Source organism: Lolium rigidum, chromosome 3 (genome assembly GCF_022539505.1).
Source record: "Lolium rigidum isolate FL_2022 chromosome 3, APGP_CSIRO_Lrig_0.1, whole genome shotgun sequence".
Taxonomy (NCBI): Eukaryota; Viridiplantae; Streptophyta; class Magnoliopsida; order Poales; family Poaceae; genus Lolium; species Lolium rigidum.
In genome coordinates this window covers 334,113,433-334,139,465 of record NC_061510.1, presented here as the reverse complement: position 1 = coordinate 334,139,465, position 26,033 = coordinate 334,113,433, and the positions used below count along the sequence as shown (strand labels likewise).

At 47.9% G+C, this 26,033-nt stretch overlaps 3 protein-coding genes across 3 annotated transcripts; all 3 read left to right on the top strand.

Annotated features, from left to right (window-relative positions):
• Positions 1-7,303: 7,303 nt before the first annotated feature.
• LOC124700083 (protein VAPYRIN-like) lies at positions 7,304-9,441 on the top strand. The gene has a single exon (XM_047232271.1). It carries the CDS (start codon positions 7,582-7,584, stop codon positions 9,232-9,234), a length of 1,653 nt encoding a protein of 550 aa, XP_047088227.1. The 5' UTR covers positions 7,304-7,581; the 3' UTR covers positions 9,235-9,441.
• A 752-nt stretch (positions 9,442-10,193) lies between these two features.
• On the top strand, positions 10,194-11,428 carry LOC124700082 (two pore potassium channel b-like). The gene has a single exon (XM_047232270.1). It carries the CDS (start codon positions 10,274-10,276, stop codon positions 11,366-11,368), a length of 1,095 nt encoding a protein of 364 aa, XP_047088226.1. The 5' UTR covers positions 10,194-10,273; the 3' UTR covers positions 11,369-11,428.
• Positions 11,429-18,680: 7,252 nt separating this feature from the next.
• On the top strand, positions 18,681-25,584 carry LOC124703897 (protein FAR1-RELATED SEQUENCE 5-like). The gene is made up of 3 exons (XM_047236137.1): positions 18,681-21,272; positions 24,352-24,487; positions 24,647-25,584. The coding sequence occupies exons 1-3, from the start codon at positions 18,681-18,683 to the stop codon at positions 25,159-25,161; spliced, it is 3,243 nt and encodes a 1,080-aa protein (XP_047092093.1). The 3' UTR covers positions 25,162-25,584.
• Positions 25,585-26,033: the final 449 nt, after the last annotated feature.

Genomic DNA, 26,033 nt, shown 5'->3' with positions numbered 1-26,033 from the left:
GAGTGAAGATTACAGAGCAGCGACGTGTAAATCCATGAAAAAAATTAGCATCTATCCTCGCGGTTTAGCTGTGATGCTCCCTTTCGCTCAGCATGACTAGCACCAAATTAAGCTGCGATTAGCCGTACTCCAGCTGCATCATCCTCTGATGGTTAACAGCTGCCTGAAATGTCAGTGCGCAGCTAGTACGGATATACGGGATGTCCGAAAATGACACTGTCGTCTATCATCAATCGCGACAGCGAGAGGCCGATGCGGGGAAGAGGAAACGCTCCATATGTCTGAATGTCAGGGCAGCTTCATGATCTCAACGTCAGTGACTGGCTCCGCTGCTGATGGCGTGCAGCTAAGTTAGCCAATTATGGAATGTGCTGGAGATCAGTAGCAAAATCTTAGTGGCCAATAGGCTTGTGCCCTGATTCATATAGACCTAGACCTGGGAGTCGTTTAGTAGTTGACTGCTTGTACTTTGTTGAACTTGAGAGTTCTTAAGCTGTCCTTCTTAAAGGTCAGCTTGGAGATTATTGAGCATATGTACAACAGAAACCAGTTGCGGAATGATGTATTTAAGGTTGTGTATACTCTAAGCGGAAAATTCAGTTAACGCTGGCTGTATAGCAATTTATCCTGAATGTTGGCTGCAATGATGTACTGACTACTGAATTCCCTTTTTTTTCCTTGAACACTACTACTTACTACTGAATTCTTTTGTTTTTTCGAACATGCGACTGACAACTGAATTCTCATTTTGTACCATAAGATCTTTAACCTCCCAATGGGATCCCGTGAGAAGATTTGTTATCACTACACTATCAAGTATCAACTTCACATGGACGGCCACTAGTTCGACCATTCTTCCTAACATACAAATAACTGAGGTCTTTGTACCTTACTGGTTTACCAATTCAGGCCACATCCGGACGGTATCTGGAGACTACGCCAACCTTATCAGGTTACCCAGTCTTCTGCAATTGGTTAGAGCATCATAAACTTTTCAAGACAAAGAAAGATACTGAGCCAAAAAGGGTGCGTGGACTAATTCATCGGTAAATATGGTGTCTAATCAGTCTTAGCAGAAAGAGCAAGAACCATCTATCAGATAAGTGATGCATCTAACGATGACAGGAAAATATTGTACTTACCTTGCAAAAAAGTTAAGGTTAGAGATAGGATTGCAGATAAACATGTGTCCTTCCACCCTACTGTAAATGCCAATCTCTTCGCTGGAGCTACAAGGAAAATAAAACCTACCTTGTATATGGAGTTAGGAAAGAAGAAGCAACCAAAGCAATTTACAGCACATAAGACCTTAATTTCCCCAAGGGCTGAGTAATTTGACTACACGTTGGTGAGGTTAGCAATGTGTTGGGTAATTAACGCTAATTAATCCACATGAGTGATACGTTCACGACAAGCGGTTTGTATTAGCCTGTCCACATAAGGGTGGTTAGTATGACAAACGCAAGGTTTCTGACAAAGACATTGTAGTGTCCTATACGGAAGTTTTCGCAGCAAGCTAAGTACATTTTTTTGTCATTTTGGTGTCATTTTCTGAGTAAGAAACAAGAGGCAGGACAGTCCAAGAAATGCATTAGTGTTTTATTTACAGAGGTGGGGAGTCCCATGAAACATTACTACTGAACATTAAAAAAATTACTTGTGAGGATTTCCATGGAAATACTATGCACAGGTAGACTGGTCTTGTCTGTTGCTGTCATGGCATAAATTAAAGACGGTCTCAAATTCAGAATATCGGTTGGGTTGTTGATCATCAAAATAGACAGGCAAGAAACTGCAAGGTTGGCCTAGATGCATTACAGTGACATGATTGATTATGACATAGCAACGATTTACTGCAGTCTGATTTTAGTTTTCCACAATGGGTTAAACAGTTCAGGAACAGGGATCTCACTCACAGGACAAGGTCAGTGTAATAATGAATTCACCCTTCAGGCTCCGGGCATGTAATCTGGACCATAAGCATCAGCCATTACGAAAAAAAATTGCACTAATTTGTTCTCCCAAAAAGATAGCTATATATCCTTTTGTGGAATTCAGACTCTGAACGAACTGAATGGCAGTTGTAATCTAGTCTCTTCAGGAATGCTGTTAGTTAACAGTTAACACTACACTGGAGTAATAATAAACTTCTACTCCCTCCCTTCCAAAGAATAAGATGCATAGATTTTGTCAAAATGCAAAACATCATCTAAGTTGGATCAGTGTTAAAGAAAAAATATGAACATGGAACATACCAAATCAATATCTATAGATTCAATATAAAGCATGTTTTAATAATGTATTTACTTAATATTGTGGATGTTGGTATTTTCTTTTCATTTTTCTGTCAAACTTAGTATGTTTTGACTTTAGATTAAATTTATATGACTTACATTTGTTAGAGATATATTTGTTATACGTATGGTTAGGGATAGATTAGGTAGGGATAGATTTGTTTCTTGTCCTCTACTCCAAATCGGTCCCTTGTACTCCTATATATACTCGTCCATGAGACTCAATACAACATCCATCATATTCCGCCAATCTCTCTCCCTCTCTATCCTTCTACATGGTATCAGAGCGGCACGCTCCTTGACCTAGCCGCCGCAAAGTTTCCGCGCCGCGCCGCCCCCGGGGAGGTCGATCTCCATGATCTACTCCGGGGGCCGCGCAACCCGTATGAGGGTTCGTCGGCTGATCCGTTGATCCGCTGCCCTCGAGTCTTTTTTTTTCCAATCCGTAGATTGGTTTTCTTTTTGCTCCGCCGGTCGCTCGACCGGCGTTTTCTTTTTTGGTTTACCGATCATAGATCGGATTGAGTCGCCCACCGCCGCCGTCACCGCGCGCCTCTACTCCGACAACGGCATCGATCTATACCGACCATGTTCATCAACCGCGCGGCACGGCCACACGCGTCACACACGGGACGCCTACGTGCGACGCAGCAGGCTGTCTCGCCCGCGCGGTCTCCATCGCCGGTCCGTCTTCGCCGTCATCGCCCGGGACATCACCGACAACGTCGCCAACGACTCCAATCCGCGGCACGTCGTCCACGCCATGGCGCGTACAGCGCCGCCGTCGGTCTGATCAACCGACCGCGCGCACGTCTCTCGCCAAGCACGTCCCCGAGCACGCGCCTACCACCGATCGAGCTACGGGCTGCCGCTGCGTCGCCCCTTCGGGTCGCAGCGCAGCCGCCTTTGGTCCACGCCGCTAGCCAACGATGCGCCTTCGAGGCGTGTACATCGCCGCGGTGGCGTCCCGCCGCTGCACCGACTCGCGCCCTGCAGCTACGCCAGCCCCTCGGGCCGTGGCGTCGCCGCACGCGGTCGCCTTCGCCGTCCCCGCGCGTCGATGTCCGAGGCCACCACAGCGCCGCCCCTTCGGCGCGGGTCGCCTCCATCCGCGCATGGTCTTCGTCACGCCGCCGGGTCTTCCTCGCCTACTTCGTGTACCGCCGCCGCGCCCCCACCCCGTGTCGCCGCCGGGCTCGCCAACCTCTTCGAGTCGCGCCGGGCTCGCCGACCACCGCAACGCCCGTCTAGGCGTCTAGCTTGACCACCCCCGGTCACCGCTGGGTTCGCCGCCTTCTACGTCTTCGTACACTACAGCTTCGCCGCCGCGCGTCCTCGCCTCTTCCCCGACTATGTCACCTGCTACTCTACTCCGACACCCGTCGTCGAGACTCGCCTCTTCCCCGACTACACCACCTGCTCCTCTTCTCCGACACCCGTCATCGAGACCTCCTCTACTAGTCTACTCCGACATGGCGCGCACTTTGTAATGTTCCCTACCCTCGCATGCCCGGTACTGGCAACACCGGAAGTGCCTTCGTCCCCGACACGTTCCCGAGTCTGGCAAACTCGCGTCGGACGTCTCGTCTTCATCGGCTTCGACAACGTCTTCTTCGGCATCGCCTCTACGACTGCCTCGACCACGTCACCGACTTCTTCTATGTGTACTCGGTTCTGGCAAAACCGAAGTATGCCTTCGTCCCCGACGTGCGCCTGGTTCTGGCAAAACTAGGGCCGCACCTCATCCTCGACGGCTCAGACTGCATCGACTTCGGCATCGACCATCTCCACGACTGCCTCGACGCGTCTCCGTCACTCTCCTCGCGCACTATGCGCTTGCGGCTTCATGTGCGGCTACCTCGACACCGGCACCCGACGACGACATCGACCACGGCATCCCCTCGCGCGGCTACCCCGACCAAGGTTGCACCACCCAACGCTCTCGGCTCCCTCGACATCGGCACAAGGGCTACCACCTCGCCTGCGCCTCACCAGCTTCCTCTACAGTCCAAGCATCCGCGACGCAACTCCGTCCACGACGCTCCCGCTGTGACTGCGGGGGAGTGTCAGCCTTCTGGGGTCCACTTCGGTTTATCTCCAGTCTGACCGTCCGCGACGCTACTGTTGTTCACGTCACTACCGCTAAGACTGCGGGGGAGTGTTAGAGATATATTTGTTATACGTATGGTTAGGGATAGATTAGGTAGGGATAGATTTGTTTCTTGTCCTCTACTCCAAATCGGTCCCTTGTACTCCTATATATACTCGTCCATGAGACTCAATACAACATCCATCATATTCCGCCAATCTCTCTCCCTCTCTATCCTTCAACAACATTCATTGGAAAGGAGGCAATATCTATCTACGGCCACCAGAATTGTCAGCTTACGCAAAATTATTTGGTCCATTGATCATGTCGGAGCCCAAATTATAATGGCATAGATTTGAGTTAACGTATAATAATAATAGAAAAAGGTATAGCAACCATCAGTGGCAATCCGATAAAAAAACAAGAGCAGCAGTCCAGACTGGATCCCGGTAGTAATCTGATCCCAAAAAATTAGCATCAGCACGGATCCGGACAGTGTGCATCTGCAGACATCATCAATGTTATCAGCATCTTAATACAATTATTGTATTTTGACGGTTTCGTATTTTAAAATCTAAAGTCTAAATTGAATTAACAAGGTACCTTTTTCGACCATCGCAACAAGGGATGCAATTCTTAACTTTTTGAACTACTGTTTATGGATTAGTTCAAAGGAAATTGTGTAATTAATTGTTGAGATCTATTTTCAGGAAAAAAATTGAAGATGTTGCATTCTTCAGAACAAAATTGCCTAACATTTGGCTTTCTATGTCCGTTCAACCAACTTGACAAGCTGCCATCTATCAAACATAATATGCGTTACATAGAGCTTAGTGTTGAGAATGGCAATTTTTTCTTTATGATAGACAGAAAAATAGAGATAACGAGAATTTTAAATATCAAAATATATGAAGCGCCAACAATCTACATGTAGATAAAGGTGGGTCCTGTTCATAATTGATTTTAAAAAACATCATAATATATATATATCCCACTTTCACCCATGAAATAGCGCACATGAACAAGCACATACAATGCGAACAATAAACTAAAAGCATTACCTATAAAGTGTGTGGAGGTATAATTAAGAAAAAAGAAACCATATTAAAGATAAAAATAACGACTTACATTTTAATCATATTTTAGGAAACAAATGAGTGAATTTAAATGAGAAAATATTTAAGGATTTAATAAATATTATTTGGACTGAATGTTTACCAGCATGTGATTTGTACCAAATCTATATGAAATCCAAAATTCAAGAAGAAGAAACATCAGCGATTTGATTTTTAGTCAAGCTCTAGAGTAGGTCTTTGAAATATGAAAAATAAAATTATTTCACTAAATCTTAACTTAATTGAAAAAATCCAACTTCCTGAATAAATTTATATGAAACATAGTAGTTAGAGTCACATATGAAGTTCAATATAAGTATGGAATATGCAATAAAAAAATTATTTTCCATTCTGTGACATTTCAATGTGTGGGTGCAGATGACCCATGCCAATGTAACATGCCTCAGATATATCCATAAAGGAGGATTCAACATTCTTCATAACCAATTTTACTATGGTTTAGAGTGCCCTACATGTTTATTGGGAAGAAATAGATGGTTATAAGAATGGACAAATCAACGGCAATGTGCTACGCATGCAAGCGAGCATATCCCACAGATATAGGATGATGTTGTGGGTGAGATAGTATGAAAAATCTTTCAAGATTTCAAGTATAACAAGTCTTTTTGGTTGTGTAAACAATACGGCTAGGCTAACAAAATCAATCTAGCGAGAAATAATGTGTTACCAATTTTCAGTGAATATGCACTAATAAGGACATTGTCTTAATTAGATGGCCAAACTACCAATCAACTAAGCATGTGTCCAAGATATCAAAACATGTCATTGCACAACTAAAAAATGCAATAAGATATGCTCAGGCGGGTGGATAAAAAGAACAAAAAAAAAGGTACATGCAAACAATCAATGTGTTCAGGACTGACTACTCAAGAAAAAAATAAAAAAAAAAGTGTTGATAGAAAGATAAACACCAAATATAGGATAAGTGAAAAAAAATCGAGAAGGCACCGAAAGCATTATGATTTTTTTTAGTTGTGCATGACAAGTCATTGATCCCCTTAGCCTGCATGTGTCACACACTTATGTTATTACCATATCCTCACAGAGTAAATGACAGTTCTTTATATAAAAAATAAAATTATGTTCTTCAAAAAATTAATCAATCGAGTATAATTGTTTTCTATCCTTTAAAGGCTATTCGATATAGCGATCAAATCAAATACCAATGCATGGCATAAATAATTAGTTTTAAAAAATACGGTAGCCCCTACAATGATTTTTTAGATAATAAAAATCCAAATCTACGTTTTGAAGACTTAAATCGGCGAAACGAGGTTGTACATTCACTTTTCTAACCAAGTGAGATATGCTCACTTCTTGGTAACTAACTAGTTGAGAAGCTATGCAAAATAGATGGTAACTAACGAGTTGGCCTTTCCTAATCATGGTTCTATTTGGCTACAATGTTTTGCATAGTTTTAAGTGTGCCTAATTGTATGAAAATATGATTATGGCAATATGCAACAACTTTTAGTCGTGCAAGCGTGAGAGTCGCGGTGCTAGTTAGCTTCATAGCAGGCACAAAATGAGCTAGTGGTATTAAAAAATAATGATCTCAAAGGAATTTAACTGTTCTTGCTGTCAAAATGCCACATGCTACTGACTCCAAATCACAAAACAAAATTATGAAATTTTACCACCCAATCACATCTGCTTTGATCATATCGTTAGCTTAACGATCTTCCACAATGACGAGCGACAGCGACGGGCAAGGCCACCGGGAAGTTTCCGCCGCTAAACCCCAACACCGCATCTACATTGCCCCCGCGGAAACGAAACGAGCTTCCATCTTATGATGCCGCCAAAACCGCCATTAAACAACCTCAAGCCGCGGCCAGCACATAGAACAAGTCCTCCTTGTTGTTTACACCCACCATGTGGCACGCCTCCACGCCGCGCCGGCCAAACCATCGTTCAATATAAGACCCCTGCACTCGTCTCACTCCCTTTGATGGCTTCTTCCCCCACCCCGAGCTCAGCCAGCAACTCGCCATTGATGCAGTAGCTAGTCCTGTGTATTACAGCGGCAGCAAGAGCAGGTAGCAGAAAGAGAGAGTCAGAGATGGATCGGCTGGTGATACCGGAGCCGTCGAACGAGGTGGTGGTGCGGGTGGAGCCCGGCAGGCCGGCGAGGGGGGAGCTGACGCTGCGCAACGCGATGCACACCATGCCCGTCGCCTTCAGGCTGCAGCCGGCCTTGAGGGGCCGCTTCGCCGTGCGCCCGCACACCGGGATCCTTGCGCCTCTCGCCTCGGTCACCGTGGAGGTGCTCTACCTGTCCTCGGTGGCGCCAGACGGTCCTGGGGGAGGCGGCGGCCGCGGGGAGGACGCGTTCCTGCTGCACAGCGTGGTGGCGCCCGGCGCCTCGGTCAGGGAGCCCGTGTCGGCGCTGGACTCCGTGAACCCGGAGTGGTTCTCCGCCAGGAAGAAGCAGGTGTTCGTGGACAGCGGCATCAGGGCGTCCTTCGTGGGTGCCGTCGTGGCTGCGCGGCTGGTCGTGGCAGGCGCCGTGGAGGCGCTCAGGGAGGTGCTCGACCGCAGCGACCCCGAGTGGCGAGCCGCGGACGCCGCCGACGAGTCCGGGAACACGCTTCTTGACCTTGCCGTCGGCCTCGGACGCGCGGATATCGTGCAGGTGCTCCTCGAGTATGGCGCCGACGCCGACAAGCCCAGCCGCGGCCGGACTCCCCTCGAGATAGCAGCCGCGTCTGGCGAGTGTCTTATCGCGGAGCTCCTCGTCGCCAACGGCGCCACGCCCGCCGGCTCCGACGCGCTCCATGTCGCCGCCGCCGCAGGGCACAACGATGTCCTGAAGCTGCTTCTTGGGAAGCCCGCGTCTGCTTCGCCCCGCTCATCCGCCTCCTCTGCTTCCTTCTCCGGCTCTTTCACATCCATCGACGCGGCGGGGAGGGACGGCAAGAATCCTCTGCGGCTGGCAGCTGAGGGCGGACGCCGCGACGCGGTGAAGACGCTCCTCGCGGCGGGCGCGAGGGCCGACGCGAGGTGCGGCACGGACGGCGGCACGGCGCTCCACGCCGCGGCGAGGCGGGGCGACGAGGCCGTCGCGCGGCTCATCCTGGCGCACGGCGCGGCCGGCACGGCCTCGGTGCGCGACGCCAAGGGGAAGACCGCCTACGAGGCCGCCGCCGAGGAGGGCCACAACGGGCGGATCATGGACTTCTTGGGCCTGGGCGAGGCGATCCTGGCCGCCGCTCGAAAAGGTGAGGCCCGGGCCGTCCGCCGCGCCGCTGACGGGGGCGCGTCCGTGGAAGGGCGTGACGCGCACGGGTGGACGCCGCTGATGCGCGCCGCGTTCAAAGGGCGGGCAGACACGGTGCGCGACCTCATCGAGCGCGGCGCCGACGTCGAGGCATCCGACGCCGAGGGATACACGGCGCTGCACTGCGCTGCCGAGGCAGGGCGCGCGGACGTGGTGGACATCCTCCTGAAGAGCGGGGCGAACGCCAGGGTCGCGACGGCGAAAGGGAGAACGGCGGCGGCCTCCGCGGCGGTGGCAGGCAAGTCTAAGGTGGTGCGGCTTCTCGAGAAGGCCGGCGGTGTCGGGCGGAAGGGTGCCGGCGAGAAGGTGGTGGCGAAGGGCGGGAGCATGGACAGGAAGCGGAGGGTGAGGAAGGGGAGCAGTGGCGCCATACGGTTCGGTGGCGGGAAGGAAGGGTACGAAGCTGCCACGGTTACCGTGGGGTGGTCGCACTAGCGTTCAACCTCGAGTTGTTGATACTCCGAAGAGCATTTGGGGTTTTGGTTGAAATGGTCAGCCTTTTCATTGGAATTTTGTGATTAGTTTCGGCTGAGGTGGTTATTTTTAATTTGTTTTGAAGAAAGTGTAACATATGTTTTACGGTGGTGATGTAGTGTAATGTATACACTTTGTAAAAAAAATGGATCCCTCGGATTGTGCAAAGGTTTCATTTCTGTGAAAGCATTATTTATGTACTTAGAACCATTTTTAGTATAGGAGACAGATGGTATGCCAAAACTTTTACCTAAAACTGGATAGCTAAGAAACATTTTGCTTCTACTGTGCATGTGCATATACACTCCAAATGAACTCTAGGTACATAATACAGAACATAATTTCACTACATTTAAAATTACATCATTTCCAACTTTCAAATTCATGTGCAAAATATGACTATGTTTTACTGTTGGTGTTGTATTGTAATGTATAAAATTTGTAAAAAAGATGGATCCCCCGGATTGTGCAAAGCTAGATTTCATTATTGTGATAGCATTATTTTTGGTGCGACGAAGCAAAGTTTGAATTTCAAATAAAAACTAGACACGTGTCACGCATGCAAGCAGGAAGCTGGGAGACTTCTAGAATTTCTAGCATTGCCATTTTCTTAATAGGTGCATTTAGACATATGCATTAAAACACGCATCCACCAATTTTTTGTTTAGAATTTTTTAAAAGTTAAACTATCTAAAAAATATTTCAAAAACCAGAAGCATATACTTTCGGGTAAAAAACGTCTCGTCCATTTCCGCTAAAGTAACCCAAACTCGACACTTTTAGGAGTGCCGGTGCACTTTACTTCAACTAAAAACCGTATTAGGCTGCCACGTGACATATACCCCATCTGTCGAATACTCGAGCAAGTTACATGTGTGCGGCTGTGCTCCTCACACGTGAAAGAGAGACGGAGTCCGTGGAGCAGAGCATATCCTCTTTCTCTGCTGTAGACATCTGCCTCGCTGCTGCAGCTCTATCGGCCAAAACCTCTACAATCTCAATGGCGGCAAATGGCATCCAGCAACCGTTGCTACACGGCGTCGGCGATACAGCTGCCGCTGGTGACATTCAACAGAAGCAGCGGAATGGGGTCAAGAGGTTCCGGCGCTGCCGGACGGCGCCATCCTCGGACCCTGCGGCGTCGGAAGATCCTGGTCCTCCTGCTCCTCCTTCCCCCGACAACGCCGACAAGACCGCGAGCGCCAAGAAAGTGTTCGAGAGTGGCCGCCCGAGCTTCCGCCTCGTGGGTCTCCTCCTCCTGGCCTACCTCCTCGCCGGCACCGCCGCCTTCTACCTCGCCATGGACCACATGTCCGGGCACCACAGCGGCAGCCGCACGCTCGACGCCCTCTACTTCTGCGTCGTCACCATGACCACCGTCGGCTACGGGGACCTCGTCCCGTCCAGCGACGCCGCCAAGCTCCTCGCCAGCGCCTTCGCCTTCGCCGGCGTCGCCGTCGTCGGCACCTTCCTCAGCAAGTCCGCCGACTACCTGGTCGAGAAGCAGGAGTCGCTCCTCTTCCGCGCCGTGCACGCCAACGCCGCCTACCCGGCCCGGGCGCGTCTCCGCGCCACGGAGGCGGCGAACAGGACGCGGTACAAGCTCTACGCCTCCGCGGTGCTGCTGGCCGCCTCGGTGGCTTCCGGGACGCTGTTCCTGTGGAAGGTGGAGGGGATGCGGCCCGTGGACGCCTTCTACTGCGTGTGCTCCACGGTGACGACGCTGGGGTACGGCGACCGGAGCTTCACGTCCCGGGCCGGGCGCGCGTTCGCGGTGGTGTGGGTGACGGTGAGCACGGTGGTGGTGGCGCTCTTCTTCCTGTACGTGGCGGAGCTGTACGCGGAGCGGCGGCAGAGGCAGCTCGCGCGGTGGGTGGTCACGCGGCGGACGACGAGCGCGGACCTGGAGGCGGCCGACATGGACGGGGACCAGCGCGTCGGGGCGGCGGACTTCGTGCTGTATAAGCTCAAGGAGCTCGGGAAGATTAGCCAGGAGGATATCGCCGAGTTCCTAGAGGAGTTCCACAGGCTCGACGCCGACCACTCTGGCACGCTCTCCCCATCCGACCTCGCCGCCGCGCAGCCCACGGCCTGATAGATGATTTTATTGACTTTGTGGTTAGCTAATACGACTGGTTTGTACAAAATGTTTGTGTAGTTTAGGTGCCGAGAAATTAGGATTTGAAAATTAAATTACATACTTCATCCGTCTCAAAATAAACTGCTTAAGTTTATCTACACTTGCATCTAAAAATATTTAAAATAGATTTGTATCGAGAAAAGGTTGAGCAGATTATTCTAGGACCGAGGAGTATGTATTACCCCCTCCGTTATAAACAAATGTTGAAAATTTATTTAAATTTAGATATATCTATATACTAAAAATTAACTAGATAAATCTAAATAAACTTTTGATATTCTTTTATAGACACAGAGATAGTACTTTATACTTTTATAATATGTAAATATACTATACTATTAGCCAAATGCTACCTCCGTTTCTGATGAATAATAAGGCTTACAAATTTAATCAAGGTCAAAGTTTACAAATCGATCAAATATGAAACAGAAAATATAAATATCTACAATATATAAAAATATTACTATGAAAATATATTTTAGGTGAATCTACTAATATTGGTTTGGTATAGTAAATGCTTATATATTTGTCACATTGGTCAAACTTAGAGAATGTTTTGAGCCTTATTCATTAAAACAGAGGGAGTATAATTAAAAGGAGTTTCCTTGGAAAATAAAGTGTAGGGGGGAAACTTAGAAAATATGTAATTGTGCACGATCATCTTTAAATCTTACTACCTTCATCCCAAGATTTAAGGCCTATATTTTTTTTCAGAAAGTCAAACTATGTTAAATTCGACTAAGTTTTTATAAAAAAATCATTAATATGTCAAATACAAAATTAATATTATTAGATAGATAATGAAATATATTTTCATGTGCTATCTACAAAATATTATATTTATTGATAGATTATTCTAAAATTTTGATCAAACTTTAGTTGCTTTAACTTTTTCAAAAAAAAAAACTTTAAGTCTTGGAATGGAGGTAGTATATTGCAAAATGTCGAATCTTGCAAAGAAAATAAACTTAGAAAAGCACGGGGGCAGAGGAGCCCAACAACAGAGATTACATGTCACATTTAGGTAACATCAACCATATTGTCAGATTGCCACACAAATTTGTTGAATAAAGCTAAATCGTCTACAAGACACTCCACCCAGAGTCTAGAGGAAGCCCACACCTCTGCACGCTAAAGTCCTGACCACAAGCGGATTTTTTTTTTTTTTTTGCGAAACACAGTACAATCAAAGACGCTCATACATACGCGCACACACTCACCCAACCGGATTTTATCAGTAGTCATACGATTAACTTGCAACAGATGAGGTACTGTTTTTTTTTTCTATTTTTTTAAGAGTACGCCAATGCTATAGCATGACTTTTCTTTTTTGAATGTACGTAAATGACGTACAATGATCTTTTTTCTTTTGTTAAAACAAGATCATTGTGACAATTTTAAATTGCCTTATGTAAAGCACAAACTTACACCCAAATTTGGCATTAGGATTTTCAATGATCCATTAGCCAATTTTCAAACAAAAACTATCCAAAAGGGCATAAATAAACAAGTGCAGAATCGTTTTGTCCTTGTCACAAAGCATCTTGTTCTTGCTCACATGAAAGTTCCGCTGAGCTAGATTGTCTTATGTAAAATAATTTGTCCCCACGCGTGCCAAATAAAAACATTGATTTGTATAAAGGTAGTTTCCATAAATTTCCAACGAGAGTTACGATTATCGTTCACCAATATTGAGGTTATCAATCTAGAGACAAGGAAAATGTGTCTTTCACTGATTTGTGGGCTAGGTTTGCCCGCTCGTATTTGCAGGGCACCTTGTTGTGGTAGGGTTTTTTCCGTCCGTGCATGCTCAGGTAGAATGGTGACACCAACAATGGTACGTGTTAGGTAATATGCTTGCTGTATTACCAGAGGGCCAAAGGCCACAATATATAGTACATGTACAGGTGCACATATGCAGAAAGCCCCCTAACATATGGGGAAACTATAATATATAGATATATACATCTAACACCCCCCCTCAAACTCATGGTGGATCCACAACACTGAGTTTGGAGAGTAAGAAATCATGCTGCGCTCGAGTCTGTGAAGGGGGAAGGTCATCAGCAGAGGACAACTCATCAGAAGAAGCGGAAGAAGGGACAGCATCAGAAGGATCCGAAGTCGAAGAACGAGGAGTACTAGGTGGACTAGATGGAGGAGAGGATGGTGCCGAAGGGGGCGCATCAGGACTAGGAGGGGGAGGAGACGGGATAGCAGGGGGTGCATCCGAAAAAACAAGAAAAGAGATATCATCCACCGGGTAAGTACCCGAGGTGGGACGAGGATAGAAGGGACGCGTCTCATCAAACGTGACATCACGAGAGATGCGCATCCGACGACCAACGGGGTCCCAACAGCGTTAGCCCTTATGCTCATCACTGTATCCGAGAAAAACACACTCAACGGATCGAGCGGTCAGCTTGGTGCGATCGCGAGGAGGGAGAAGAACATAGCAAACACAACCAAATAAACGAAGTGTCGAGTAATCTGGAGAGCAACCAGAAAGACGCTCGAGAGGAATGCCACCTTGAAGGGCAGCAGAAGGCTGAATGTTAATGAGGTAAGTCGACGTAGCGACAGCCTCAGCCCGTAAATGCGGCGGAAGAGAGGAAGCAATCATCATAGCACGGGTAGTCTCAAGAATATGACGATGCTTACGCTCGGCGACACCATTTTGAGCATGGGCGCGGGACATGAGAATTGGGCAAGGGTGCCTCGCTCAGCAAGAACAACACGCGAGTGCTTCGGGAGTTATACTCTCCTGCAGAGTCAGCACGAAACACACGAATAGGCGTGGAATATTGAGTACGAACCATGGCTGCAAAACGCTGATAAATAGAAAGCACCTCACTGCGAGAGTGCATAATAAACAACCAGGTGTATCGCGAAAAATCATCAATAAACAAAATATAGTATCGATGACCCCCTTTCGAAGGAAAGGGAGCCGGACCCAAACATCCGAATGAACTAAATCAAAAGGTCGCTGAGATACAGACGCACTAGTAGGATAGGGAAGCTGAATCTGTTTGCCTAGCCTACAACCCTGACACAAATGCAAAGACACGTCTCCTTAGACAGACCCCAGAAGACCACGACGAACTAATGACGATAAACGAGAGCCACAGAGGTGACCCAGCCGATAATGCCACTGCTGAAAAGATCCAGTGACAGACGCATCAACTGCAGGAGAACTGGCAGATGAAGTGGCAGCAGAAGGAACGCGAAGCCAGTCTAACTCCCAGAGCCCCGGGGACTCAAGGCTGCGAGGGCCAGCTCCAACCAGGGCTGTGTACGGCGGTCCTGAACAGCACAAGAATCAGCGTCAAGAATGACGCGACAATCAGAATCGATGAGCCGACTAGCGGAAAACGAGGTTCATCTTAAGACTAGGAACATGAGAAACATCGGGAACGTAGAAAGAGGTAGTAGAAAGGGTGCCTCGACTGGAAACAGGGAGAGAGGTACCACCAGTCGTGATAACACGAACAGACGAAACAAGAGAGCGAAGAGCAGAAAGAATAGAAGACGCAGAGGTCATATGAAAAGAAGCTCCAGAATCCAGATACCACGGGGATGACGTACCTGACTGTGTGGAAGATGGTGGTCGCGCGGTGCCAGAAGAGCCAGGCACGGAACCGGCAGCACTCCGTCGAGGAAGAGCCCGTACCAGCCGAGCAGACCACGAAGACCACGGATAATGTCCCGATCGGATAGCGCAACAACGTGAAGATCCCGAAAAACCAGCTCGACGACGAGTAAGATGCGGCGGGCGTAAGCTGGGATCCCTCTTCCAGGCAAGTAGAGATAGTGTGGCCAGGCCCGCCACGGTAGGTGCAAGGAGGTGATGTCGAGCCACGAGGCTGCTGGGGCTGACGCTGACCCTGGAACGGAGGAGTAGGAAGTATCGGCTGTGCCGGAGGCCGCAACGAAGCCGGCGACATAGGAGGTCCACGAGCAGACGGCACAGGAGGACCACGAGCAGCAAGAACAGAGGAAACCTCAAGAAGACCAGCACCACGAAGACGAGTCTCCTCAGCACGAAGCTCAGCAAGGACCTCAGAGAGCGGAACACGACCACGGGCAAGCAGCTGGGCCCGGCGCGGCTCAAACTCCTTACGGAGCCGCGACAAGAACTCAAAAACGCGCCGAAACTCCGGATCCGCGCGCACGTCGGACAAACAGGGACAGGTGGCACACACAGCTGTACGGAGAGAATCAAGTCGGCGCCAAATAGCAAGCACTCGAGTGTAGAACTCATCAATAGTAGAATCACCCCGTTGAAGGGCATGCTCCGGCGGACCACGGACAGGTAGAGAGCATCCCCGCACGGCCGATAGCGCCGACGAAGAAAAGCCCACCGAGCAGCGAGCCGGTGGGAAGACCCATAAACTCAGCAAGACATCGAGGCGGAACACTCGGAGGTGAGAACAGCGAGCATCACGAGCATCCTCATCAATCCACCGAGTGTACTCGGCTAGATCCAGCCGGTAAGTCGCAACGGCGAGAGAGTGGTCCCGGACCTTCCGGTCATAATCAGCCGGAGCAGATGTCATCAGCACTCTTGGCTGCATCCTTATCCGCCCGAGTAGCATCGGGGGCAAGGGCAACAGTGGCGGTGCAACAGCACCGTAGGAGCAACAGGGCGCGGCGGACAGAGACCTCGCCGAAAGCACACCCCAAAGACGAAGACCGCGCATGTGGACGCGCATAAAGGCAGCGAAATCAGGGTAATTCGCGCCATCGAAAATCACCGGGCAGCGAGGGATCGCAACATAGCCCGAGGAAGACATAGCTCTTTTTTTTTTCTTTTTTTTCCTTTTTTTTCCTTTTTTTTTTTACCTCAGCCGAAGTCAACTCACGGCCACGCAAGGAAATCGATCTCGGGTCGATTGGAGAGCAGGAGGACGCGGCAGCCAGGGAGGGAGCAGGGAAATTGGAGCAGAGCCAACGCGCGGGACGGGCGGGCGGGCAGCGATCGATGCAGGTAGCAGGGAAATCGGAGCAGGCGGGCGGGCAGCGATCGATGCAGGGCGTCGGGCGGCCGGATCGATGGAGGGCGTCGGGCCTGGCGCCTGGATCGGATCGAGCGGAGCGGAGCAGGAGGCGTCGGGCCTGGCGCCTGGATCGGATCGAGCGGAGCGGAGCAGGAGGCGTCGGGCCTGGCGCCTGGATCGGATCGAGCGGAGCGGAGCAGGAGGCGTCGGGCCAAGATAGCTTCGGGCCAAGATCGGCCGAGCGGGGGCGAGCAGGCGTCGGGCCAAGAGCAGGAGATCCGGCGCGGGCCGGCACAGGGAAGCAGCGGAGAGACGAAAGGCGACGGGAGCGGAGAGACGAAGGGCGACGAACAAGCAACGTCGGGAAAATTTAGAGAACCAGTTTCGGCTCTGATACCATGTTAGGTAATATGCTTGTTGTATTACCAGGGGCCAAAGGCCACAATATATAGTACATGTACATGTGCACATATGCAGAAAGCCCCCTAACATATGGGGAAACTACAATATACAGATATATACATCTAACAGTGCGGAAGCGACGAATCTGAGGAGAAAGAAGGCATGGGAGGCGGTATAGCGAATGAGAATGAAGAAGTGAAAGATCAGGGTTTTGAGGGAGCATGGAAAACAAGACATGCAAAAGATAGGAGAAATGACTATTCATTGAGTCTACGAACTTTGGGGAGAGACCATATCCAACAAAGATCTCAGATTTTACGATTTTTCTTGATATTTACAAATTTAGTTTCTATTAAAATTGCATATGTTTCTTACCTTAATTCAATATTGTTGGTGTACAAAACCATAAGAATACATGTTTTTAGAGTGTTATATGTCCAAGTACATAAAAATCATAGTTTTCATGTTAAAGTTGAAAAACATGTTAAAACATACATCATTCAACTGCTTAATTGTACTAGTGCATTTGTGATTTATATGTCATACTTTTGTTTGTGAAATAAGGTGCTCTCAACAGAAGGTGGTCTTGTGTGTGTGTGTGGTTGGGGGGGTCTCCTGAGTTAAGTCACCATCACCATGGGATGTTCGATTAGTGTGTAGCAAAAATTTATAGGACCATCTAAGGCTCGATCGACAGAGACTTCAGCTAGCTACTGGTCGATGGTGCCCCTGTCCCACACGGACAGTTCCCCTGCAGCCATCGCCGCCCTCCCCACCAGAGGCTGGTCTCGCCCGCTCCCCCGCCCAAGCTCTGCCATCGCCGGTCCACCACCGCCTTAGCCTTATGTATAAGTTCGGCTCCGCCCGACATTTTCTCTAGCGCCGACACACTCCCACCCTATCCCTAAGTTTTATTGCTCTCCTCCACCGCCTCCATCGCCGTCTCCTCCGCAGCCAACCACATTGTTGTCGTTGCCTCCGCGGCTAGCCACATTGTTGCGTCGCCGACTCAGGCTCCATTGTGCACCTTGCATCTCCGCCTCCTCTCTCCCAATCTCTTGTCTATTGGTCGGGAGGAAGGATAAAGAGCCGAGGAAGATATGGATATGGTGGCACGAATCTTAGCGTTTTCCAGCGGTGAACGGTTTGATCAAGCGATAAGGAAGTTCTCGGGTGACCGAGAGCTAGCGAAAGGGAATTTTATATTCCCCAAAACTGAAAACATTATGCTTTGTAATAAAATGGAAAAGAAAATCAAATGAAGGGAAAAGCGAATCTCACTATTTTTGTTTCAAAGGGGAAAAAACACGCTATTTTGGGGCCGGCCTTGACCATGAGATGATTGGTTCCATTCCATTCTGTTGAGTTGCAGCTGCAGTTGCACGTCAAAGCACAGTGAATCGCGGTGGGCCACGGGAGGAAGCCCCAGGAGAGGACTGAGGAGGCAGGGGACGGGAACAAACCCTAGCCAGGCGGTGGCGGACCCCCTCGCTGATCCGGTGCGTCCGGCCCGGTCAAACCCCAACCCGGTCACTCCTCTTCCCCTTTTGCCCCACACCTCCTCCCTCCCACTTGCACCTCGCCGGACCACCGCCGCCGCCGCCGCCTCCCCTCGCCAGCCCCTCCCCCTCCCTCCAATCTCCCGGTCTCTCGCCTCTCCTTCGCCGCCCTGGCGTGCCGTATGCAGCTCGATCGCCTCTGCTCCTCCCTCCCCGCCGGAGCAGCTCAGGACCTGCTCCCGGGACCCGCCGCTGGGCGGCTACCCGTGCCCCAGCCCCAGTCAGCGACGCCCCTGTCCTGAGACCTGATCTCTCTGCCGCACGCGGGGTCGAGAGCGTTCCCGTCGGCGCCGCGGCCTCGTCGGCGCCATGGAGCGAGGGAGCGACCAGGGCACGCCGGACAGCGAAATGGGCGACGCGGACAACGACAGCCTGGGCGGCTACGGCACGGAGATGGAGCTGGACGCCGGCTCCGGCTCGGCCGGGGCGGCCGGGCCGGCGCCGTACCCCACCGACGCCCGCCCCAGCGTCCACGACGGCGTCGACCCCTTCGAGGGCATGGAATTCGACGACGAGGAGGACGCCTGGACCTTCTACAACCGCTACGCCCACCGCGTCGGCTTCAGCACCCGGATCAGCGTCATGCACCGCTCCCGCCGCGACGGCGCCATCATGTCGCGCCAGTTCGTCTGCGCCAAGGAGGGATTCCGCACCTACCGCGGCAAGAACGACGCCCTCCTCCTCACCGCCAGCCCCGGCGGCACCGAGGACAGCGGCGCCCGGGGCCGCCGCACCCGGGCCGTCACCAGGGTCGGCTGCAAGGCCATGATCCGGGTCAAGAAGCAGGACACCGCCAAATGGCTCATAACCAAGCTGGAGACCGCCCACAACCACCCACTGGTCCCGCAGGACCAGTCGCACTGCCTGCGCCCGCACAAGCCGCTCTCCGAGTGCGGCAAGCAGCGCGCGGCCTACGGCGGAGTCCGCCGAAACGGCGGCCCACTCCTCGCCATCGAGCCCCCGCCACCGCCTCACAACACCATTGCTCCATCACCTCCCCAGCAGCAGCAGCACATCGGGGATGCCGCGCGGGTAGTGCTCGACTACGTCAAGCGCATGCAGGCGGAGGACCCGGCGTTCTTCTACGCCATGCAGTTCGTCGACGGCCACCCGGTGGGGAACGTCTTCTGGTCCGACGCCAGGGCAAGGATGGCGTACAGGGACTTCGGGGACGCCGTTGTCCTGGACGACTTCTGCAAGAGGAGCAAGTACGAGCTCCCCCTCGTCACTTTCACCGGAGTCAACCACCATTGCCAGCCGATCCTCTTCGGCTGCGCGGTCATCAGGGACAGCTCCGAGGCGTCTTTTGTTTGGTTGTTCGAGACGCTCCTCTTGGCGATGTCTGGTCAGCAGCCTGCCTCTATCACCACCGAGTACGATGGCGCCATTCGATCGGCTGTCCGCAAGGTTCTTCATCAGACTAGGCACCGGATCTGCAGGCGACACATCTTGAATGAGGCCCAGTATAGGCTGTCGCATTTACTCCCGTCTTTCGATGAGGAGCTTGCCAATTGCATCAACATGTCTGGGTCAGTTGAAGAGTTTGAAGCGAATTGGGAGGCATTGATTTCTAAAGTTGATTCTGGAAGCGTTGAGTGGTTTGATTCGGTGTACAGTTTCCGCCAGCAGTGGGTCCCGGTATACTTGAGGGACACATTCTTCGGAGACGAGCCATCGAAGCTGGAGTGTACAAGCAGGAGCTCGTTTTTTCAGCCTTACATCGTTGCTAAAACTAACTCGCAGTCATTCATCCAGCAGTACGAAAAGGCACTGGACACTTGCTATGAGAAGGAGATGAAGGAGGAGTTTGAAACAAAGTATTCGCTTCCAGATATCAAGACATCATCTCCTATCGAGAAGCAAGGAGCAGACTTGTACACAAGGACAATGTTTTTGAAGTTCCAACAGGAATTGGTTGATGCCTCTGCTTCTACTTTGGAAATGGTAGAGGAGGATGGTAAGTCTTGCATGTATAAGGTGACTGCATCTCAAGGAAGTGAGAAGCCTCGTATGGTCCAGTTCGATTCTTCTGAGAGTTTCGCAAAATGTAACTGCCAGATGTTCGAATATTTCGGTATTGTCTGTAGGCATATTCTTACTGTCTTTGGTGCGCAAGGTGTATCCGCACTTCCTTCTCAGTACATTTTGAGAAGATGGACCAAACATGCCATAGATAGAAGCTCGAACAAGAAATTGGATGAAGATAGAAGCTCAAACAAGAAATTGGATGAAGATAGAAGCTCGAACAAGAAATCGGATGAAGTTAGCCGAGTTAAAGAGCCCAAGGAGGAGCAAAGAAGTACTACTGAAGATGGCGAGCAATCTCAGACATGGCGGTACAATAATTTGTGTCGTGAAGCACTTAGGTATGCTGAAGAAGGAGCATCATCTGTAGATGTATATATTGTAGCAATGCATGCTCTTCAAGAGGCTGCTAACAAGGTCAATCTGGCCAAGAGAGGTATTGGACAAGTAGCACCATTGGCAGTGATGCCACTTGCATCACAACCGCCAGAAAGTTCTGGAAAATTCCAGGATAGCTATGGTCAGCAAAGGAAGAGAAGAAGGAATTCAAACAACTCAAGAGAGAACTCTTCACCAAATCAACTTATGTATATGCAACAACCTGCTAATTTTCTCTCTGTTGCTCTCAGTACATCAAGTGCTTCACAAGGGCCTAATCAGATAGTTGCTGCCACCCCTATTTCTTTGTGTACACAATACGGACAAACATCAGGTCCAAATAACTCAACTGATAGCAAAACAGCGTCTGCTTTGGTAGCTGCTGACAAGTTTCATGGATTGTCAAATAAAGATGCATTAACATCAGCACCTTCTTCAGAAAATATCGTGCAAAGAGGAGAAGCAGAATCTTCAGGGGCTGCTTCACACATTAATGAGGTCATTTACTATACCAACTACCAGAAGTTTAAATTCCGTATAATATATACTCCTTTGTTCTTTCTTACATGATTGTTACGGAGAGCTTCTTATTCTTGTATAAGACATTCTACATTTTTCTTACAACAGATCTTCATGCATTGTCCCTTGTTTATTATGAGTGTCACTGTCTGAGGTAGTGCTCACTTTGTTTGTTGATTATTTGGACTGAGAGGGTAGGTCTTTAGCAGATGAACACACTTAGTTGTGCATATGTGTGCATGCTTTTACAAATCAGCTAGAAGATATGTAAGGAGTAATATAATTTATGTACCAAACTCACAAAACTTCAGATGAACACATTTAGTTGTGCATATGTGTGCATCCTTTTACAAATCAGTTAGAAGATATGTAAGGAGTAATATAATTTATGTACCAAACTCACAAAACTTTTCCACTTCTGAACATTGTATATGAAGTTCATATATAGGGTGCTGATAAACTAGAGGATTACAAGGTTATGTGTCTGCTAGCAAAAGTTCTTTTTGTCCTCTATGTATTTGCTTGTGGGCCTTCTTTCCTACTTGTATTATTAAGAATGCCAATACTTTCCTTATTGCACAATGATCAATCAACTTAAATTATTTGAAGAGACCAGCAAAGTGCTGATCTAGGTAACTAGGTTCATCTTCACCTGTAAAATATTGTTTGTAATTTCATGGTGACTGATATTAAAATCTATAACTAGGTTCATCTCCATTCTGCCTTTTCTAGTTCCGAATGAACACTCTAATACTGTTGCTTTGTTTATCTCATCTGACCACTAGTTGACTCAGTGTTGCTGTTCTCTTTTTTTTTTCTCTTTCACTTCCAACAAAATACTATATATATTATTTTCTATCCTCATCCAAATTAGCTGTTTGAATGGATATTAACGTTTTTGGGAATACTTTCATAATATTGTATATTTGTATAGAGTATGCAGATGGGGCTTTATCTAGCCTGAGCATTAAACATGAACCCAAAAATCAGCATTTCCCTTGTGGAGTACTTAATTTGGTCCCTTTGATCATTTATCTAGTGTTTGTCCATAACATATAATTCTTAACTATAAATTTTACTACATCGTTTCCTCAGTTGGCTAGCATTAGTTGTACCAAATTTTCAATGCTAATTTGTAACTTCACATGTATAATCAAAGAAGATTACTTCATCACTAATTGGTGCTCTCCAGAGAGGCAGAAACACCTAACAAATGCCCTTCTGTTGTTCAGCGCTCCAGCAAGTAGCTAAAGAAATTTTAAGTTATTATGGTCAGCTAGAAAATAGTGTTGCTCACATGTTTGTAATAGATTAATTTTGTATACGAAAACAATTGCTGCTTTTGTTGCTTGAAGTGAGGTCATCTGATGAAGCTTCAGCTAAATGTAACTGCTTGTAGGATGAGTAGGCTTCAGTATTAGTAGCTTCTTGCCTGAGTAACCTTGTACTAATAGAGACCTTATGATGTTTGAATTTGACTTGAGTAATTTAGTGTTCTCACCTTATAATTTCATTTTTGGTCCGGATGCTAAATTCTGTGTGAAACTATATGGGATGGTGTATTTAGATCACTTGGTATGTATTTGGTATTCAAGTTTTACCATGTCAAATCACAATTTCTAAATAGCAGAATTGGGTTCATGTCAGCTTGGGGCTACATCGGATATAGGATATATATATGTAATAGTACTGGGAAAAGACTGGTTCACCTTTAGTTGTTTACTCACTCTTGTGTTCACTTTTTAGTTATTGATGTGCATGCCACGCCTTTCTACTACAATTCTAATACACATTTTAAGTACATGACAACATACAATAACTAATTGGACACATGGTGTATCTTCTGTTGCAATTTTGTAACAGATGGAAGTGCGCCGTGTACACTGTATGCATCATGATGGAAATTTGCTTTCATTCCTGTATCTCTGATGCATCAATTACATTAACAATTAGGCATTTATGATTAATTTCATGTCATCTACATATGGAGCTGTACAGGTGAAATATCAGCTGACATATTTGGCTATAACGGCCTATATGTGTGTCCAGTAACCAAAATATTGCCTGACATTTAGAAGAGAGGCTTGCCATCCCTCCCTCCCTCCCTCCCAGGGTTCTATGTTGACCAATTTAGGCATTTGTCTTGTTGATGGCCACTATACATGACAACCTTATTTTGCTGTACTTGATAGACACATGACATCACACATGTAGTTTTGGCAAGGATGACTTGGCTAAGTTGTAGTGCCATTTTTCTTCGCCACAAGTTAACTGAGTTAGGTGTGCATAAGAACTTTTAGAATGCCAGTCAAATAGGCATGTGGCACTTTCATGCTTGACATTGAAATAGTAACTCCCACCTAAGTAGTAAGGTGGGTCTTATGCTTTTAGTCCAATGGCTGTAACTGAGAAAATATACACCAAGCATAATAGTTCCGAATGGGCTCCGTGTCAGAAATGGTTATGCCACCTCTTTAAATATCTTTTTTTAAGGAACTTCATTTGGGTTTCTTAAGTCTGCATCTGTTATTCTGTTATTTGCTTGTGGTGTCATCAAATTGAGCCATATGTCTTAAATGGGTGTTAAACTGTAGTCTTGTGTTTTTGTGATATCTAAACTGCTATTTTTTTGCGATATGTCAAGACTTAACAGTTGTATGAGTCTACGTTCTCCAAAATTGCCACAACTGATATATTTTACATGGTCATCTGTAAAGGAAAGTTGGTCGCCTTTCTATAAGAACCGGATGCTGCAGTATAGCTGCCAGTTACAACTAGTCAGAGAGACAACGTCAAGACTCTTATTAGTGGCATGCTGATTAGTTTCGCTACCGTAGTAGCTTTTTTTTACAGTGGCCATGGTTATCTTGTATTTGTTTCCTAATTTATGGGGTGCTTTCCATAATATTTTTTTCTGGTAGCTTTTTTTTTTATACTAGTCATGGTTAGCTTGGATTTGCTCCCTAAATTACGGAATGCTTTTCATTTCAATTTTCTGAAGACTCTTCTACACTAGCTTCGGAGCTCTGACCACAATAAATCCTTATGAAATATGCAGAGCCATGAACTGTCCCAGGCTAATGGAAACAAGGGAAGCAGCACAAATATGGCAAATTCTACTGCCTCACCACAGCTTGTGACAGTTCCAGTTGGATTCTGCCTGCCTTCCGTAGACAACTCCAAGATGTCTGCAGGTATGTATTGCCATGATTTTACTTTCCTATGGAAGTCTAACTAGTTCCAAACATGCAACTGTATATATATGTTATAGTTTCTTCAAGTTTTTTATGAGTGATCCTCGCCAGTCACTTTCATTAAGTAACATAGTCATCTTGACCGTACTACTGATGCAGCTGGGATGAATTCAAACTCCGGTGGTGTAACGAGTAATGGAAATGCATCATCTGGTCTTCGCCAATGTCAATCTTCTGCACAAGTGCCTGCTACACACTCAGAGACAAAAACACCTGCAGACAATACCGATTCCCGGGTAGCTTCTGAGGGCTCTTCTATAAGGGCTGCAGCCATTGCAGCAGGCGCACGCATCGCATCTCCATCTGATGCAGCTTCGATCATAAAAGCGGCACAGTCGAAAGATGCTATCCACATAAGGCCTGGGGAAAGCCTTCCAAATCACCTGAAACCGTTAGCCCCCAAACCGCTGTTCCCAGTACCACCAGTCACTGTGCCCAGTTCGGTGTATGCTTCCACTAGCAACATGCATCCTGGACAAGCTGGCTTTGGTGATTCCCGGGCAGCCAAGGAAGCAATTTTTGGTTCCTCAGATGGCAGTGATGATGATGAGTATGATGACGATGAAGACAGTGACGATGAGGGGCTATCTGGCGAAGAGGCGGAACAAGAATAATCTTTCAGATCAGCAGTTGGTGAGCTGTCTCTATACTAACTTCTCCTAATGCTTCCGACTCCCTGATCTTTTAACAACATCCTCACCACTGGCGTCTCATAGAGCATAGCTGTATACGTGTTCATAGCCTGTATTAAGGTCCCAACCATTGCCCCCCATGATCCTAGGAGCCTTTTTTCATCTTTTATTAATCTAGGAATCCTTTTTTTGCTTACCCTAATCATAACAATGAAGCTTCCTCAAGCTTAAATTTCACTGGCTCTTGCTGGGGTTTGGTCAAACTGTCGGCTGCTGGGCTCCAACATGTGTAGCTCTATGTATGTACAGCATGAGTAGTATTTTGCTGGTCTACTTCGGCTGCTCTGGAGTTTTGTATTCCTATTTTTCCTCGTCTTGGAAAGGGACCTGTTAGACTTGAGCTCACCACCTATTATTTGACTTGCATCGCACGGGTGATTGGTTCGTGGGGAAGAGATTCCCGAGATACTTTCACCAACAACACCTCCTTCCAGCTGGTGAGGTTTGGCAGAATCATCTGTATTTTTTTCTGCAACGGTGACTGTTGGAACAGGAACTGTTCGTTTTCGTAACAGAAAGTTGTTGTATTGCTGATGCTTTTGCTGGTGCCATCATTCAGATCCACGAGTTGATACATGGCCACAAACATGGCTAGTTTGGCAAGCCTTGTAACTTTTGTCCATGAAAGAGCGAAATGGTATACTACATCGTCAGTAAGAGTTGTTTGGCTCCCATCATCTGGGAATGGAATGAAATAATCCATTTGTGGTTACTAGAATTAACTTGTTTGGCTGCCATGGAATTGGTATTGAAATTCAGTTGATAATTCCATAGATTCCATCTCTCTGACTAAC